Source organism: Botryllus schlosseri, chromosome 2 (assembly GCF_051294905.1).
Source record: "Botryllus schlosseri isolate E-star chromosome 2, Bs_hap1, whole genome shotgun sequence".
Classification (NCBI taxonomy): Eukaryota; Metazoa; Chordata; class Ascidiacea; order Stolidobranchia; family Styelidae; genus Botryllus; species Botryllus schlosseri.
This window is the reverse complement of record NC_137237.1, coordinates 7,495,757-7,514,759: the sequence shown is the minus strand read 5'-3', so window position 1 is coordinate 7,514,759 and position 19,003 is coordinate 7,495,757. Positions and strand designations below refer to the sequence as shown.

The 19,003-nt window shown below is 39.9% G+C and overlaps 2 protein-coding genes across 2 annotated transcripts; one reads left to right on the top strand and one right to left on the bottom strand.

The window, feature by feature from the left end:
* The first annotated feature begins 11,875 nt into the window (after positions 1 to 11,875).
* LOC145433228 (DNA replication complex GINS protein PSF2-like) lies at positions 11,876 to 12,817 on the top strand. Its single transcript, XM_080310259.1, has one exon. It carries the CDS (start codon positions 11,988 to 11,990, stop codon positions 12,621 to 12,623), a length of 636 nt encoding a protein of 211 aa, XP_080166385.1. The 5' UTR covers positions 11,876 to 11,987; the 3' UTR covers positions 12,624 to 12,817.
* A 411-nt stretch (positions 12,818 to 13,228) lies between these two features.
* On the bottom strand, positions 13,229 to 16,734 carry LOC145433227 (uncharacterized). The gene is made up of 5 exons (XM_080310257.1): positions 16,519 to 16,734; positions 15,676 to 15,814; positions 15,209 to 15,432; positions 14,552 to 14,637; positions 13,229 to 14,344 (listed from the first exon to the last, which is right to left on the bottom strand). Exons 1-5 carry the CDS (start codon positions 16,691 to 16,693, stop codon positions 13,961 to 13,963), a joined length of 1,008 nt encoding a protein of 335 aa, XP_080166383.1. The 5' UTR covers positions 16,694 to 16,734; the 3' UTR covers positions 13,229 to 13,960.
* Positions 16,735 to 19,003: the final 2,269 nt, after the last annotated feature.

Sequence of the window (19,003 nt, the reverse complement as noted above, 5' to 3'; positions counted from 1 at the left end):
TGCTGCTCAATGCTCTAATGATTGATGAAGTCAAGGGCACTGAAGTGGTCCTGGCGGAATTTCGGCGGAATATTTGTGATCACGTGAAACACTATTTTCGCGAACGCAGAATATTAACCCTCAACCGATGCACGGCAAATATCATATTTCACGCTGGATACGAAAGTGTACCTCACCTACAATTCAGATAATTAACACATCAAATTAGTTTATTTAAAATCAATTTCTAGATTCCAGATCGTCCTGCTTAATTACGAACACGAGGACCAAGGCTACGTTATATTGCGCTGTCGGGCATTGTTGGCCGCCATTTCAATGTATGGCAAATTCCACATTCAAGGCCGGATTTAAAAGTGTACCTCACCTACAATTCAGATAATTAACACATCATCGGAAAGAGCGTTCAAATTACTTTATTTAAAATCCATTTCTAGATTCCAGATCGCCCTGCTTAATTACGAACACGATGACCAAGTTACGTATATTGCGCTGTCGGGCATTATTCGCCGCCATTTTAGTGTATGGCAAATTCCACATTCAAGGCCGGATTTAAAAGTGTACCTCACCTACAATTCAGATAATTAACACATCATCGGAAAGAGCTTTCAAATTACTTTATTTAAAATCCAATTCTAGATTCCAGATCGCCCAGCTTAATTACGAACACGATGACCAAGTTACGTATATTGCGCTGTCGGGCATTATTCGCCGCCATTTTAGTGTATGGCAAATTCCACATTCAAGGCCGGATTTAAAAGTGTACCTCACCTACAATTCAGATAATTAACACATCATCGGAAAGAGCTTTCAAATTACTTTATTTAAAATCCATTTCTAGATTCCAGATCGTCCTGCTTAATTACGAACACGAGGACCAAGGCTACGTTATATTGCGCTGTCGGGCAATGTTGGCCGCCATTTCAATGTATGGCAAATTCCACATTCAAGGCCGGATTTAAAAGTGTACCTCACCTACAATTCAGATAATTAACACACCATCGGAAAGAGCTTTCAAATTACTTTATTTAAAATCCAATTCTAGATTCCAGATCGCCCTGCTTAATTACGAACACGATGACCAAGTTACGTATATTGCGCTGTCGGGCATTATTCGCCGCCATTTTAGTGTATGGCAAATTCCACATTCAAGGCCGGATTTAAAAGTGTACCTCACCTACAATTCAGATAATTAACACATCATCGGAAAGAGCTTTCAAATTACTTTATTTAAAATCCATTTCTAGATTCCAGATCGTCCTGCTTAATTACGAACACGAGGACCAAGGCTACGTTATATTGCGCTGTCGGGCAATGTTGGCCGCCATTTCAATGTATGGAAAATTCCACATTCAAAGCCGGATTTAAAAGTGTACCTCACCTACAATTCAGATAATTAACACATCATCGGAAAGAGCGTTCAAATGACTTTATTTAAAATCCATTTCTATATTCCAGATCGTCCTGCTTAATTACGAACACGAGGACCAAGGCTACGTTATATTGCGCTGTCGGGCATTGTTGGCCGCCATTTCAATGTATGGCAAATTCCACATTCAAGGCCGGATTTAAAAGTGTACCTCACCTACAATTCAGATAATTAACACATCATCGGAAAGAGCGTTCAAATTACTTTATTTAAGATCCATTTCTATATTCCAGATCGCCCTGCTTAATTACGAACACGATGACCAAGTTACGTATATTGCGCTGTCGGGCATTATTCGCCGCCATTTCAATGTATGGCAAATTCCACATTCATGGCCGGATTCAAAAGTGTACCACACCTACAATTCAGATAATTAACACATCATCGGAAAGAGCGTTCAAATTACTTTATTTAAAATCAATTTCTATATTCCAGATCGTCCTGCTTAATTACGAACACGAGGACCAAGGCTACGTTATATTGCGCTGTCGGGCATTGTTGGCCGCCATTTCAATGTATGGCAAATTCCACATTCAAGGCCGGATTTAAAAGTGTACCTCACCTACAATTCAGATAATTAACACATCATCGGAAAGAGCGTTCAAATTACTTTATTTAAAATCCATTTCTAGATTCCAGATCGCCCTGCTTAATTACGAACACGATGACCAAGTTACGTATATTGCGCTGTCGGGCATTATTCGCCGCCATTTTAGTGTATGGCAAATTCCACATTCAAGGCCGGATTTAAAAGTGTACCTCACCTACAATTCAGATAATTAACACATCATCGGAAAGAGCTTTCAAATTACTTTATTTAAAATCCAATTCTAGATTCCAGATCGCCCTGCTTAATTACGAACACGATGACCAAGCTACGTATATTGCGCTGTCGGGCATTATTCGCCGCCATTTCAGAGTATGGCAAATTCCACATTCAAGGCCGGATTTAAAAGTGTACCTCACCTACAATTCAGATAATTAACACATCATCGGAAAGAGCTTTCAAATTACTTTATTTAAAATCCATTTCTAGATTCCAGATCGTCCTGCTTAATTACGAACACGAGGACCAAGGCTACGTTATATTGCGCTGTCGAGCAATGTTGGCCGCCATTTCAATGTATGGCAAATTCCACATTCAAGGCCGGATTTAAAAGTGTACCTCACCTACAATTCAGATAATTAACACACCATCGGAAAGAGCTTTCAAATTACTTTATTTAAAATCCAATTCTAGATTCCAGATCGCCCTGCTTAATTACGAACACGATGACCAAGCTACGTATATTGCGCTGTCGGGCATTATTCGCCGCCATTTCAGAGTATGGCAAATTCCACATTCAAGGCCGGATTTAAAAGTGTACCTCACCTACAATTCAGATAATTAACACATCATCGGAAAGAGCTTTCAAATTACTTTATTTAAAATCCATTTCTAGATTCCAGATCGTCCTGCTTAATTACGAACACGAGGACCAAGGCTACGTTATATTGCGCTGTCGAGCAATGTTGGCCGCCATTTCAATGTATGGCAAATTCCACATTCAAGGCCGGATTTAAAAGTGTACCTCACCTACAATTCAGATAATTAACACATCATCGGAAAGAGCTTTCAAATTACTTTATTTAAAATCCATTTCAATATTCCAGATCGTCCTGCTTAATTACGAACACGAGGACCAAGGCTACGTTATATTGCGCTGTCGGGCATTATTCGCCGCCATTTTAGTGTATGGCAAATTCCACATTCAAGGCCGGATTTAAAAGTGTACCTCACCTACAATTCAGATAATTAACACATCATCGGAAAGAGCGTTCAAATCGTCCATTTTTGATAGCATATCTTGCGACAGTAACAGACCGATCCAAAACATTGCAGTGGCAACAAATCCCTTTTTGTTGTACTTGCGACACAGGATGGATGCAGCTTTCATGCTGTGACTGAAGCAATTTATTACGAATGTCTTTTCCATGTCATTTTGCGCAGCATTGCCAGTTACAATGCGATGGCATCGGTAATAATACTGAAGTCTATTTTCTCTGTTAAACGCATCCAAAACTGCATTCCATACGGCTTTACTACCGTCAATCACAATGATGAGAGGTTTCGTGGATCGCTCTCTACCCGAAGAATCGCGTATGAAGTCTCGCAGAAAGTTTCCTATTGTTATTGCGTCATGCTTGCTTGTGAGAAAGCTTGCCACCGGCATTCCCGGCCGACCCTTTCTTGGGTTTCGTACAAAAAGCACATAGATTTGGAAATTTTCAAAGCCCTTACTGCTGCGCACAACACCTCCTGAGCCATCGATGAAAAGGAAGTCCACGCGACACAACTCTTTATAGATATTTATTTGCCCATCATTGTACATAGTTACGGTTGGGGGATTCGCGGACCACGCACGCAGAAAATTAGTTTTCTTCTCATTCGTGAAAATTTTCACCAATTTATCCATGCAGAATAGCCAGTTTTTAGAATATTTTACCACTGGACAACCATCTCTTTTGATGTCTTTCAAAACGTCAGTCGAAGGTGCAAATGTATGTGAACCAAAAAACCGTTCATTTTCTGACAATGTATCAAATAAATCCCGATGCACTTGAGTCGGGGTTTTGTAATTAAGCTCCTCTTTCAGTTTCAGCCGCTGTTCGCCTTTAACTCTTTTTGATTTAGTGCATTCGTGACGATGATGCCTGTCTCCAGTTATAAGAAAGTCGATTTGCGTCGAATTCACCATACTGTAAAATTGCGCATGGATAGTGACCGTACATTCGCAACATGTTTTATGACCGCAGTACAGTATGACATTGCCTTCGTAATATCGCTCAGATTCCGTTATAATCTCTGTCACTTTGTATGGAGCACGCAAATAATTACTTTTTATCATAGGCACACATGAATCATAAACTTGCCGAAGAGCCCGTATAAGTGTCGTTCTGTGCGGAGAATTATTGTCAAAATGATGTTGGCCGCGATTTTTAATGGCCCTTTCCCATTCTTGTACGGTGATTGAAGTTGACATTCGTAAGTTCACCTCATCAGGTTCTTCGATCTTGTCCGATATCTTCGATGTCATTCTTCCAATCGATTCGATTGCGGAATCACTCACCCATGCTTCATTAATTTCGCTGTGCGCGACTGGTTTAGAATTCGACGTCATCCGGGAATCTGGAAACGATTTTGTATGATCAGATGCGTCTTGTTCTGTGATATCATCTTCAGAGACATTACTATTCAGGGAAGTATCATATGAAGGATCCAATATTCCATCTTTTTCGGTGACATCATCTTCAGTCACGTTAGGATTCAGAGAAGCGTCATCAGATTGATTTAATATTCCACCATTTTCTGTGATATCATCTTCGGTGATATTGCGATTCGGGGAAGCATCATATGAAGAATGCAATATTCGATCTTTTTCCGTGGCATCATCTTCAGTGACATTAGGATTCAGAGAAGCATCATCGGATTGATTTAATATTCCACCATTTTCTGTGATATCATCTTCGGTGATATTGCGATTCAGGGAAGCATCATATGAAAAATCCAATATTCCATCTTTTTCCATGGCGTCATTTTCAGTGACATTAGGATTCCGAGAAGCATCATCTGAAGGATTTAACATTCCATCTATTTCTGTGACCCCTGCACCGTTAGGAGACTTGGGGGGAAATAACTCCTTGTCGACATTCGGATTTTCAGTGCGCTGCGGTGCGTGAGTGTAAACCCGGCGATTTTTTTTGCCGGTGTTATGGTCTTTACCACGTCCACAAGCTAAAGACGTTATACGCCATTTATTACGATCAAATTTGCTTTCTTTACTGTCCGATGGGAAAGCGCATGCAGGATGAAACCACAATTTGCAATCATTGCATTGCACCATAAACTCTCCATTATACGGTCGCTTGCAATAAAAAAAAACAGGTTCCATGACTTCATCGTATTTCGAATCATTGTCCGTAAATTGTGTTTGTATGGGTGTCTTTTGCATCACACCCGACGTCAGCTCTGAATTTCTCTCTGCTCCCCGAACTTCAGGTGACTCATTCGAAGAAATAGAGTTGTCGGTGTTTAATTCATGATGTTGGCGGAAGAACGTAATCACATTGGCCCTGAATTCGGAGCTATTCCTCCACAGACATCGGACAATCTCTATATTCTTTGCAGACGCAGCTCTCCTACGTCTTTTCCACGACCTTACTATTTCTGAATGCTTAGGGGTCGAATGTGGTCCAGGAATGTCATCCAGAGAAATTGCCAAAGAAAATGCGATTGACTTCTTGTCTAGTTTCCGTTTAGTCATATTAAATATGCATTAGTATTATATACGCATAATCAGAGGTACCTGAAATTATAGACAAAAGAACAAAACCTCTACGGGGGAGTTCACGTTTTATCACATCGTGGCCATTTTGAGGGTATTAAGTTGTTGCTATTTTGCGAACTTCAATTATAGAAATCATAACGTTAGTATAGGGAAATATTGTCTGATGGAATATGGAGATCTGACATATAACGAATGGTGCGAACCCCTGAAATCTTCAGGTTCGTGTGAACGCAAACCTATTTGAAAAGTTCCGCATTATTACCACTGCTCCGGCTCTGAAAACTATCGAATGGGTCTGTCTATATCAGGGGTGGCCAACCCGCAGCTTTGAGTGGCCCGCGAGGTAATTTCTTATTATATTATCGAAATTCTGTTATATTATCGAAAAATGAATTGCTCAGATTGTGAACTTGCAAGGCACACACAGAACCCGAACGCTAACCTCTCGTTCACATCATCCTAACGTCTTATAACCTACCTATTGTCAAAGTTTAATATTCACATCCTAATCGTATGTTTTATGTATGATGTAGATTGGACATATTTTCTTATAGGGAGAAGACTGGAAATATATAATAATTTATCGTGGTCCAAACCCTGGCACGCCTATATCCGCATTGCACAGCGAAAACGATTACTCCGGTGTAACGGTATGAAAACACTACTAATCTGCTTATCCCCAATTTAAATTCACTCATCCAGAAATAGAAACATTCATTTTCATTAGACACGATGGAATATAGATCACTCGCAATACGCGATAAATAGCAATGCGCAGACTTGTACAAACTATACTGGATTTTCGAAAAGCGCAACTAGAACTAGAACTAGAACTACAAACTTTCTAAAACCTCAACTATAATGTCTCAATATAGATGCCTACAATTCACCAATCCTGCAAAAGTCTCCTTGAATTCGACGAAGGCGACTTGCTGTACTATTTGCAATCTCACGCGAAGATACACCATCCGCCTATACATCGCAGTCACGCCTATCAGAATGTGGGATGCATATAGCGGAATTGCCCGAACAAATTGCCGAAAAGGGTCAGATTTTATCAGAGCCGGGGCCACTTAGGGGCATATCTCGAAATAACAATAGTGCGTAAATATAGGGAAACTTTGGTGGATGACCGGTAGTCCCATTGATAGTTCACACAGCTAGCAAAGTATCCTGCTGCCAGCGGAGAATAACTGACATCAGATGAAAGGGATACCGACAATCATAATTCTTGAAAATTGAGTCATCAAAAACACGCAGCATGCACTGTACAATAGCGGAATAATACGGAAAATGAATTATCCTATTCTATTTGTAATTAGTCGGGAAGATCTGGAATCTAAAAATGGATTTGATTTAAAGTAATTTGAAAGCTCTTTTCGATGATGTGTTAATTATCTGAATTGTAGGTGAGGTACACTTTCAAATCCGGCCTTGAATGTGGAATTTGCCATACATTGAAATGGCGGCCAACAATGCCCGACAGCGCAATATACGTAACTTGGTCATCGTGTTCGTAATTAAGCAGGGCGATCTGGAATCTAGAAATGGATTTTAAATAAAGTAATTTGAAAGCTCTTTCCGATGATGTGTTAATTATCTGAATTGTAGGTGAGGTACACTTTTAAATCCGGCCTTGAATGTGGAATTTGCCATACATTGAAATGGCGGCCAACAATGCCCGACAGCGCAATATAACGTAGCCTTGGTCCTCGTGTTCGTAATTAAGCAGGACGATCTGGAATATAGAAATGGATTTTAAATAAAGTCATTTGAACGCTCTTTCCGATGATGTGTTAATTATCTGAATTGTAGGTGAGGTACACTTTTAAATCCGGCCTTGAATGTGGAATTTGCCATACATTGAAATGGCGGCCAACATTGCCCGACAGCGCAATATAACGTAGCCTTGGTCCTCGTGTTCGTAATTAAGCAGGACGATCTGGAATATAGAAATGGATTTTAAATAAAGTAATTTGAACGGTCTTTCCGATGATGTGTTAATTATCTGAATTGTAGGTGAGGTACACTTTTAAATCCGGCCTTGAATGTGGAATTTGCCATACATTGAAATGGCGGCGAATAATGCCCGACAGCGCAATATACGTAACTTGGTCATCGTGTTCGTAATTAAGCAGGGCGATCTGGAATATAGAAATGGATTTTAAATAAAGTAATTTGAACGCTCTTTCCGATGATGTGTTAATTATCTGAATTGTAGGTGAGGTACACTTTTAAATCCGGCCTTGAATGTGGAATTTGCCATACATTGAAATGGCGGCCAACAATGCCCGACAGCGCAATATAACGTAGCCTTGGTCCTCGTGTTCGTAATTAAGCAGGACGATCTGGAATATAGAAATGGATTTTAAATAAAGTCATTTGAACGCTCTTTCCGATGATGTGTTAATTATCTGAATTGTAGGTGAGGTACACTTTTAAATCCGGCCTTGAATGTGGAATTTGCCATACATTGAAATGGCGGCCAACACTGCCCGACAGCGCAATATAACGTAGCCTTGGTCCTCGTGTTCGTAATTAAGCAGGACGATCTGGAATCTAGAAATGGATTTTAAATAAAGTAATTTGAACGCTCTTTCCGATGATGTGTTAATTATCTGAATTGTAGGTGAGGTACACTTTTAAATCCGGCCTTGAATGTGGAATTTGCCATACATTGAAATGGCGGCCAACATTGCCCGACAGCGCAATATAACGTAGCCTTGGTCCTCGTGTTTGTAATTAAGCAGGACGATCTGGAATATAGAAATGGATTTTAAATAAAGTAATTTGAACGGTCTTTCCGATGATGTGTTAATTATCTGAATTGTAGGTGAGGTACACTTTTAAATCCGGCCTTGAATGTGGAATTTGCCATACATTGAAATGGCGGCGAATAATGCCCGACAGCGCAATATACGTAACTTGGTCATCGTGTTCGTAATTAAGCAGGGCGATCTGGAATATAGAAATGGATTTTAAATAAAGTAATTTGAACGCTCTTTCCGATGATGTGTTAATTATCTGAATTGTAGGTGAGGTACACTTTTAAATCCGGCCTTGAATGTGGAATTTGCCATACATTGAAATGGCGGCCAACAATGCCCGACAGCGCAATATAACGTAGCCTTGGTCCTCGTGTTCGTAATTAAGCAGGACGATCTGGAATATAGAAATGGATTTTAAATAAAGTCATTTGAACGCTCTTTCCGATGATGTGTTAATTATCTGAATTGTAGGTGAGGTACACTTTTAAATCCGGCCTTGAATGTGGAATTTGCCATACATTGAAATGGCGGCCAACACTGCCCGACAGCGCAATATAACGTAGCCTTGGTCCTCGTGTTCGTAATTAAGCAGGACGATCTGGAATATAGAAATGGATTTTAAATAAAGTAATTTGAACGCTCTTTCCGATGATGTGTTAATTATCTGAATTGTAGGTGAGGTACACTTTTAAATCCGGCCTTGAATGTGGAATTTGCCATACATTGAAATGGCGGTCAACAATGCCCGACAGCGCAATATAACGTAGCCTTGGTCCTCGTGTTCGTAATTAAGCAGGACGATCTGGAATATAGAAATGGATTTTAAATAAAGTAATTTGAACGGTCTTTCCGATGATGTGTTAATTATCTGAATTGTAGGTGAGGTACACTTTTAAATCCGGCCTTGAATGTGGAATTTGCCATACATTGAAATGGCGGCGAATAATGCCCGACAGCGCAATATACGTAACTTGGTCATCGTGTTCGTAATTAAGCAGGGCGATCTGGAATATAGAAATGGATTTTAAATAAAGTAATTTGAACGCTCTTTCCGATGATGTGTTAATTATCTGAATTGTAGGTGAGGTACACTTTTAAATCCGGCCTTGAATGTGGAATTTGCCATACATTGAAATGGCGGCCAACAATGCCCGACAGCGCAATATAACGTAGCCTTGGTCCTCGTGTTCGTAATTAAGCAGGACGATCTGGAATATAGAAATGGATTTTAAATAAAGTCATTTGAACGCTCTTTCCGATGATGTGTTAATTATCTGAATTGTAGGTGAGGTACACTTTTAAATCCGGCCTTGAATGTGGAATTTGCCATACATTGAAATGGCGGCCAACACTGCCCGACAGCGCAATATAACGTAGCCTTGGTCCTCGTGTTCGTAATTAAGCAGGACGATCTGGAATATAGAAATGGATTTTAAATAAAGTAATTTGAACGCTCTTTCCGATGATGTGTTAATTATCTGAATTGTAGGTGAGGTACACTTTTAAATCCGGCCTTGAATGTGGAATTTGCCATACATTGAAATGGCGGTCAACAATGCCCGACAGCGCAATATAACGTAGCCTTGGTCCTCGTGTTTGTAATTAAGCAGGACGATCTGGAATATAGAAATGGATTTTAAATAAAGTAATTTGAACGCTCTTTCCGATGATGTGTTAATTATCTGAATTGTAGGTGAGGTACACTTTTAAATCCGGCCTTGAATGTGGAATTTTCCATACATTGAAATGGCGGCCAACATTGCCCGACAGCGCAATATAACGTAGCCTTGGTCCTCGTGTTCGTAATTAAGCAGGACGATCTGGAATCTAGAAATGGATTTTAAATAAAGTAATTTGAAAGCTCTTTCCGATGATGTGTTAATTATCTGAATTGTAGGTGAGGTACACTTTTAAATCCGGCCTTGAATGTGGAATTTGCCATACATTGAAATGGCGGCCAACAATGCCAGACAGCGCAATATAACGTAGCCTTGGTCCTCGTGTTCGTAATTAAGCAGGACGATCTGGAATATAGAAATGGATTTTAAATAAAGTAATTTGAACGCTCTTTCCGATGATGTGTTAATTATCTGAATTGTAGGTGAGGTACACTTTTAAATCCGGCCTTGAATGTGGAATTTGCCATACACTAAAATGGCGGCGAATAATGCCCGACAGCGCAATATACGTAACTTGGTCATCGTGTTTGTAATTAAGCAGGGCGATCTGGAATCTAGAATTGGATTTTAAATAAAGTAATTTGAAAGCTCTTTCCGATGATGTGTTAATTATCTGAATTGTAGGTGAGGTACACTTTTAAATCCGGCCTTGAATGTGGAATTTGCCATACACTAAAATGGCGGCGAATAATGCCCGACAGCGCAATATACGTAACTTGGTCATCGTGTTCGTAATTAAGCAGGGCGATCTGGAATCTAGAAATGGATTTTAAATAAAGTAATTTGAAAGCTCTTTCCGATGATGTGTTAATTATCTGAATTGTAGGTGAGGTACACTTTTAAATCCGGCCTTGAATGTGGAATTTGCCATGCATTGAAATGGCGGCCAACATTGCCCGACAGCGCAATATAACGTAGCCTTGGTCCTCGTGTTCGTAATTAAGCAGGACGATCTGGAATCTAGAAATTGATTTTAAATAAACTAATTTGATGTGTTAATTATCTGAATTGTAGGTGAGGTACACTTTCGTATCCAGCCTGAAATATGATATTTGCCGTGCATCGGTTGAGGGTTAATATTCTGCGTTCGCGAAAATAGTGTTTCACGTGATCACAAATATTCCGCCGAAATTCCGCCAGGACCACTTCAGTTCAAGGGCCTTTCATAAATTCCATTTTATACTTCTATGAGTCTAATCCGCAAACTCGGACGTGGTATTGAGCATTTAACACCGAAATTCCACGTGTGGGATTATATCGCTGAACTACACTGCTTGGGATGTCTAAGAATAAGTAGTAACATTACACTAATTGAACGAAGTACCGTCTAGCAAAGTACCAATCGGATCGATCTCCTACTTTTATGTACTGCGCTGAGTGTCGAGACATCGAACAAGAGTGAGGGATCGTGGCGGGACGATCAAAACAATGTTATGCATGAGTGACTTCTATTTGAGTGACTTTGGTGCTGACTGGGTTTAGAAATAAATATCTCCTTACCAGTTTTTGTTGGTAGAATAGAACGTGTTTGTTGTTCGAGGTAGGTTTCACGTTGACCGTTGCGAACAAATGGTACAGATTACAATAAGTTCCTCGCAGTATCAACGAAGGCAACGTTAACTTAACATTGCAAATGCATTTGGATAATTAAAAGCATATATTTTGGGTTCGTCCGGGTTTTATGCTAGCATTTAGCAATTGTAATTATAAACTTGTCCACTAATCATAGCGACCGTTGTAGAGTTTGGTAGGCGCAGAAATATCCCTTCCCCTTAGTGAGTATTTGATGCCTGTCGTCGGTCGATTTGCTGTTAAATGGTATAGTTGCAATTTCATCAATAGCTGTAGTAACCTGATAGATCATAAAATGGATAACACTGAGATAGAATTCTTAGCCGAGCGTGAATTCATATCCATAGTCCCGAAGTTCAACTGCGACAAGTTATATCTCATATCATGCGAGATAGGACCTTTTCATGTTGGGATTCCTGTTCAAGTGCCGTTGTGGCTGGCAATCAATCTAAAGCAGCGAAACGAATGCCAAATTCAGAAGCCTGCTTGGATGGACGTAGCATCATTAGAAGCTTTAAAGGAAGAAGAAATGAATAGTGAGTTGTTCATAGCACTACCCAGCAACCATTTTCAAGAAGTATCGCAAATTCTTCTCAACCAAGCCACTGATGACATACCTCAGGCAGATGGAATCCGAACATTGATCAAAGACATATTGGATATACGTATCGCTAAGCTGAGAAGCAGCGTCGATAAATTTGTGAAGTTGAAGGCAACATATGCTCAGCTCGACAATCTGACACAAATGGAGATCAACTCGATGAGAAACTTTTTAACAACAGCCTTGGATCACTTGCGTAATCTGGACAAAACGGAACGCTTGGCAGAGCAGTTTGCTTCCATCAACTAGAAACATGCAATCTGCCATGATTATATTCTACTGGAAAATGGCCGGTTAAGGGTCACTATGGCACTTGTCAGGATGATCTGGAAATTTTCAATCATCCATGTATCCACTGGTTAAGTTATATTGCCTCATGCAATATGAACGAGCTTCAAAAAAGTGACAGTAGCCCATAATATAAAACTAGTTTTCACGTTTCATTCAGACTGAAGCTATACACGGTGTACCTTTTAGTATGAATTCAGTTCAGTTTAGGTGTGAGCTCCCAGTGGTTCCCCATTATGAATGATAACTATGCTCAAATGTAAAACCCCAGCCTGATTGCGCTCAGCCAAGGCATCAATCTGGAACTGATAAATGCATCTACCGAACTATTGAGTTACCTTTTTGTAACCAGTATTTCCAGAATCAGTGATGTCAACTTCAGAACTGTTGAGTTGGTGCCTGTTCTGTAATTAATTTCACTTATAATGATATCACCCAACATCTGCCATGTTTGAGATGAAGCAAATCTATCAGCATGCCTTCTACGGAATAGGAAGATATAAGCAGTGTTGAAACTTTTCAGCTGCAGCTGGCACATCTCTTTGTAGCAGGAAATCACACTCGAGTCGTGACATTATCCTTTTATACATTAATTAGAAATATAATATAAATCCACAATGTTATTATGTCGATAGGCCTACTGCAACATTTGGCGGCACATCATCTACCAAAAAGGTCAAAGAAACCAACATTTTTATAACGAACTGATGAAGAATTCCAAGTTGAAACACCGCAGATTGAGCGGAATGATTTAGTCGTGGCAGCGTAGCATTTTGATAGCAATTTTATGCCTTTCATTTCAATAAATAATGCATAAGCAGCACGGACGCACTGCAAGGACTGATAAAACGCCAAGAGAACGATAGATAATAAAAATCGCATGGAGCAGCACCTTGAAGATAATAAGTGTTTACATACCGACAAGTAAATGCATAAAACAGACACAAATAAGTTCTATCCAATAATGCCTAGACTAATTTACAATAGCAATAATACATAGGCACAAAACATATAATAGGTATGTAATCGCTACAGGTGACAACTCTTCAATCATATCAAGCCCCCTGAATCATGCCAGCAATTGAACTATAAAACACTATATCATGTTTGTGAAGAATTACACGCGGCTTCAGACAAATTGTAATACAGAATTTCAAATTGCAACGTAACAGTGACTGGTCCAGTGCACAGCAATGCGTCAATGTATTTCCATCACTATTGACATTTTAGTAATATGAATACAGCTTCAACTAGCCACTTTTAATCGGACAAAAAATCCAGATTTTCAATGCACAGCGTCAAGAAATTGAACACCACGATTGCCGACCACAGACACCGTCCGCAGTGGTCGTTGCATCGGGATCCGCTTCCAGATGTACGACAGCAGGCGAAGATCTATGTGCGTCAAGGTCTTGGTTGTGCGTATCACTTGTCATTACCAGCAAGGGTGTCTCAGTAACAATAATCTCGGCTGGCTTACTATGTTCCGGCGACGCCTTACTGGGGCTCAGCGGTATCTCAGCGACACTGTTGCTGTCAAGTTGTATCTCGGTGAAGCCGTTTTCCTTGATGCTGTCGCCTGCATCCATTCTCGCCATCGACTGCAAGTGCTTGACGTTTGCCGCGAGTGGCAGCTCTAATCCAGGATTTTGCTTTTTCGGCGACCTCAGCACTGGGCATTTCTATGGTATTTGGGAAAAATGCTGTAATTCATCGAAACTTCTGAATAGCGTTTCGATCATGACTAAATCAGACAGACAATACTGTCAGTTAAAATATAACTAGCAGATACTGCGGACTTTGAGATTCGAAGATACAACAGGGGAAACAAGCACTCGAGCCACTGGTACAATGCAAATGTGTTCAATTGAAACAGAGTTGGAACTTACCTCTTTCAAGAATTGTCGGAGATGTTCGTAGGCTTTTTCCAACTCGTTATTTACTACGATCAGGTCATACACACCATCTTCTTGACCTAAATAAATGAAGACATAATAATCACGCTCACACAAATAGATTGTGATGAAAAAAAAGAATTTAACGTTATTTCAAGTTTGTTGTGCTACATCAACTCAGGCGTGAGCTGAACGACATTGCACCATAACCTTGAGGTATGATTACATTGGCATTATGGTTCAGCAGCAGGTTTGAAAGTCCGACCTCAATTAATCATGCATATTGCACATGCTATTGAAATCAATTGTTGCAACCTGACTTTCCATTCCTTCAGGCGACAGAATATATAAGTTTTCTGCAGTATCTTTTAAGATAACAGTCATAAGGAGAATTAAAACGTGCCAAGAATGATGGGCCAGTTGTCAATACGGTAAGCAAATATATTGGAATGCTCAGACTAGTCAGCAGTAAAAAGTTGATACAGGCATACAGCTTTTAGTAATGGGCGTTGGTCACATTCTACATATTATTGGGAGACATATTGATCCCTTACAACTCTGAATGTGGTAAGAAACATCGCACAACAGAGATTGAACTATTTATAGACTGCATTTATATCAACATCGAGGAAATTGGGAAATAGCACTAACTGTATTGAACTGCTGACTTGGCGGTGGCCATTCTTTTGTCTATAGCCGCATCAGTATCAGTTTTTCTTGCAACCAATCTTCTTCTTAATTCTTCCAAGGACGGGGGCTGGATGAATACGTAAATGGCGTTCAGAGAGCTTCCTTTGATGTTTTTCACACCTTGTTCATCGATGTCCAATATGCAAATTCTATTGGTGGATGTAACTTCATCTACAGCAGCGATACTGTGAATGAAATAGGGGTATCTTCTGCTGAAAATGTACAGTGACAGTATTGCAATGACACGAGGCAACTGCGATTATATAAATTTTGAGATTTCGTGCCCTTCCACAAATTCCAACCTGCCCATCCCAATCATGAAGGCTAGGCTGTTATATTGAAATGACCATGAATCGAAAGATGAAACAATGTCTCATTGAATAGGCCTATACAGCAAAATTAGCCTCAGATCACATGAATTAACTCACCTGGTACCGTAATAATTCCCAGAGAAATTAGTATATTCCAAGAATTTTCCCTGGTCAATTTCTCTTTTCATTTCTTCTACAGATACAAAGTGATATTGTTTGTGATTCTCTTCGCCATTTCGCATCTGACGCGTAGTATCTGCAATCGGCAATAGCATAGTTGCGGACATTATCGCACTAGTCAAAAATGGAATGATACAAATTCAGTACGGAAGCAGAACATTATTGCCATAGAGCGGTATATTTGGCACCGAAAACCCTCACCGAATGAATATCGTGTTTTACCAAAATGCATAATTTGCACCACATGTCTGGTTTGCAGTGTCTGGGACATCACAAAGGTATATTTCAATACAAATCGATCAATTTACAAATGATATACAAAAACTGCAAATTCATTCAGTGTTAGAATGTACCAATAAAAATGCAACCATCCTGGTGAAGAATTTTAATTTTGATCTTTCTGCTGTGTCTTGCAATCGTGAATCAATTTAGAGTTCACCGAAATTAACAAACTCTGAACAGCTGACTGACCAGACTGCAGAACTTCCTAGCGCATATTTAAAACACAAACAGCAGAATGGTTGTAACAGCCAACTGTCTGAAGGGCATTATCAATAATAATTACACTTGATTAATTGGAATAATGGATACGGCAATGATTGTTAAAATAGGGTTCGAGTTCAAGTTACATTTGGGGTTGAGATCCAGGGTGAAATAGTGAGTTACTAATACAAAGAGGTACCCTGTTTAATGGTAGCCTGTTAGCAGTTATACCAGGTCTGCCATGTACTGTTAACTTGCAAATAGCATAGGCATGCCTATAACGGAACAATTACTCACGCGAAACACTGAACCCAAATGAATCCGGGTACTCCTGAAATAGCTTCTTGATAAGCGTGCTTTTCCCAGCGCCAGAAGGGCCGCTTATGACAACGGGTCGTATATCCATGGACACAAACAAGAGTAAACGAGGAATAGATTGTTGTCTCAAAGTTAATTTCAAAGCATTTATCATAATAGGCTACACTGTAAAAGAGATGGCGGGTCAATAGCCTATATGTAGCTTAGATTTCCAACATTGGTTCCACTTATTTTCTTGGTGTACATTCCCCGTTTGGGCCGTTTCCAATTATGTTAGGTCTATAATATAATATCTTGAAGCATAATACGAGTACCAGTACACAGTACTATAAACCATGGTACGATAATGATTCTTCATCTATTGCACTATTATAATCCAACCTCTTCATGCTTTTCTAACCATTCGACTTATTACTGAAATTGGCCTATTAATCTTAATCTCAACATTTTCCTTAGCTATCCTATACCCAGATTGTGTGTATTAGAAAAATAATGATTTGAAATATGAGAATTGCGATAGGATGAATTAAAAGGAAGGAGTTCTGTTCCATAAACTCGCTAGTGCTGCAAATTGAAAAGAATACTCAAAGCAAATGGCTGATCCAAAAAGTAGGTCGCCTGTTATCCGAAGTCCGACCCAATCACAAAAGCATAACGAATCGAAACCAGCCCCGGCTTGCACTCTGTACACTGCAGAGTCTGCATTACTTTATCTCGTCATCGCGAACTCACGTACTACATCGGTGAAGAGCGTGGAAAACCGAATCGGCATAAGGCAGTTAAGTAAGCTGGCATACCTTTACGGCTTTTCCAGTCACTCATAAATATACCTTGAATATCTAAAGTGTCATGTTCGGTAAACGAGTTAAAATCACCCCTAATTAACTCCCACAGCAGTGCGAGCGATCACAAACATGTTTTTACAATGAACACTGTAATGCGCTGTAAAACTTCATATAGGTATATGTAAATTGGTTCTCCCAATCTCCCATGCTGAGGTAATAGGGCTTATAAAACTGAAATAATGAATATCTATACTGGTAAGACATGTGATATAACCAAAGAACCGGTCGTGTATCGGACTTTCCACACCCAGTCACCCACACAAGATTTATCAAAAAGAACTCTATTCATAGCAAATTCCATAAAAATCCACCGGGGACCCAAAACACCAGGACTACCCATAAGTTAGGTTACCATACGTCCTCTTTTAAGAGGACTTGTCTTCTTTTTTGACTTTTTTGAAAATGTCCTCAGAGGACGCCTCTTTTATGAGAATTTGTCATATCTTTTGAATATTTGGTTAAATTTTTGTGGGAATTGGACTGAGATATAGGAAATCAGCGCTTAAGGAACGGCTCGGCGGGCTTTACGGGACTTGAGCCAGAAAAACGACCCTTTTTTAGTCAGCCAACCACAAACTCGGGGAAAATCAACCATTTTTTCGGATTTTACTCGAGTATTGTAAGTCTGAAAATTTTGAAAAAGTCTCCTCTTTTCAGATTCCCAAAATATGGTAACCCATGTCTAATTGTCTATATGCGCAGCCGGACCGATCTTTATTTGTATTCAATTTTACCGTTCCGTCCGGTAACACAGGGTTTCAAATTCCCTCTTTCTCCAAAACGACCCCATTCGATTATGTAGCCAACACAATGCAACTATAGTCCAACAATAACAATGCTAGTTGAAGCTCATATTAATCCGTCGTACCGCAGTAAAACGCGTAGCGCCACGCAAATACCATCTCTTACTGGTGTAACCGTTATGTAATTTCCATACCTGCCTTCAATTGTGGATACGTCCTACCTTCTTTCAAGTCCCGCTTGTGATAAGAAACAAGTCGTCAACTGAATCAACTTTAATATTTTATTTTTCTATGTGTTTGCGTAGCTGATTCTAAAGTGGAATGTACCGCCCAACCATGAACCACGCCGTACGTCCCTGAGAGGCAATGCGATGTCGATTTGTCGAAGCGACCAAGTCCGGTCTCTCAACCTAACAACCACCGCGGCATAATGCCCGATTTAGCAGTGTTCGATCTTGACGAGGCCGAAATGAGGGGGAGAGGCGACTGAACATCCGACGCTTCGAAACATGCGACTGCCAAGAGACGAACGCATCACATGACACCATGTACAAAACGAACTATGAAATTGACTTACCTATTCTCGCCATATTCTATAAGCGTACGCCGTACATAGAAGTTTACAACGTTAACTTAGCGACATTCATGAAACAGTTATCGAGGAATTAGATTTAAAAATGCTTCAGAGGTGATATATAATCGGCTAATCCCGAGCTAAGTAGCCTACGCAAGGCACTGTGTGTAGCCTATACTAGTATATATCTAGATTTGGTAGCGACTCGATCGTTCGAGTACTTTGCAGATCTGCCGCTTCCTATTTTTGCTTGAATTAGTTTTGTCTCGTCAGTACAAATCAACATTATTACTACTTCCGAC

What these genes read in the sequence shown, in the direction of transcription:
- LOC145433228 (XM_080310259.1), top strand. Translation starts at nt 11,988, where the DNA reads ATGCCTGTCGTCGGTCGATTTGCTGTTAAATGGTATAGTTGCAATTTC.
- LOC145433227 (XM_080310257.1), bottom strand. Translation starts at nt 16,693, where the DNA reads ATGATAAATGCTTTGAAATTAACTTTGAGACAACAATCTATTCCTCGT. An exon ending in GGGAATTATTACGGTACCAG is followed by an intron (nt 15,433 to 15,675) that starts GTGAGTTAATTC and finishes TTTCATTCACAG; the next exon opens with TATCGCTGCTGTAGATGAAG. An exon ending in TCCGACAATTCTTGAAAGAG is followed by an intron (nt 14,345 to 14,551) that starts GTAAGTTCCAAC and finishes CAAATACCATAG; the next exon opens with AAATGCCCAGTGCTGAGGTC.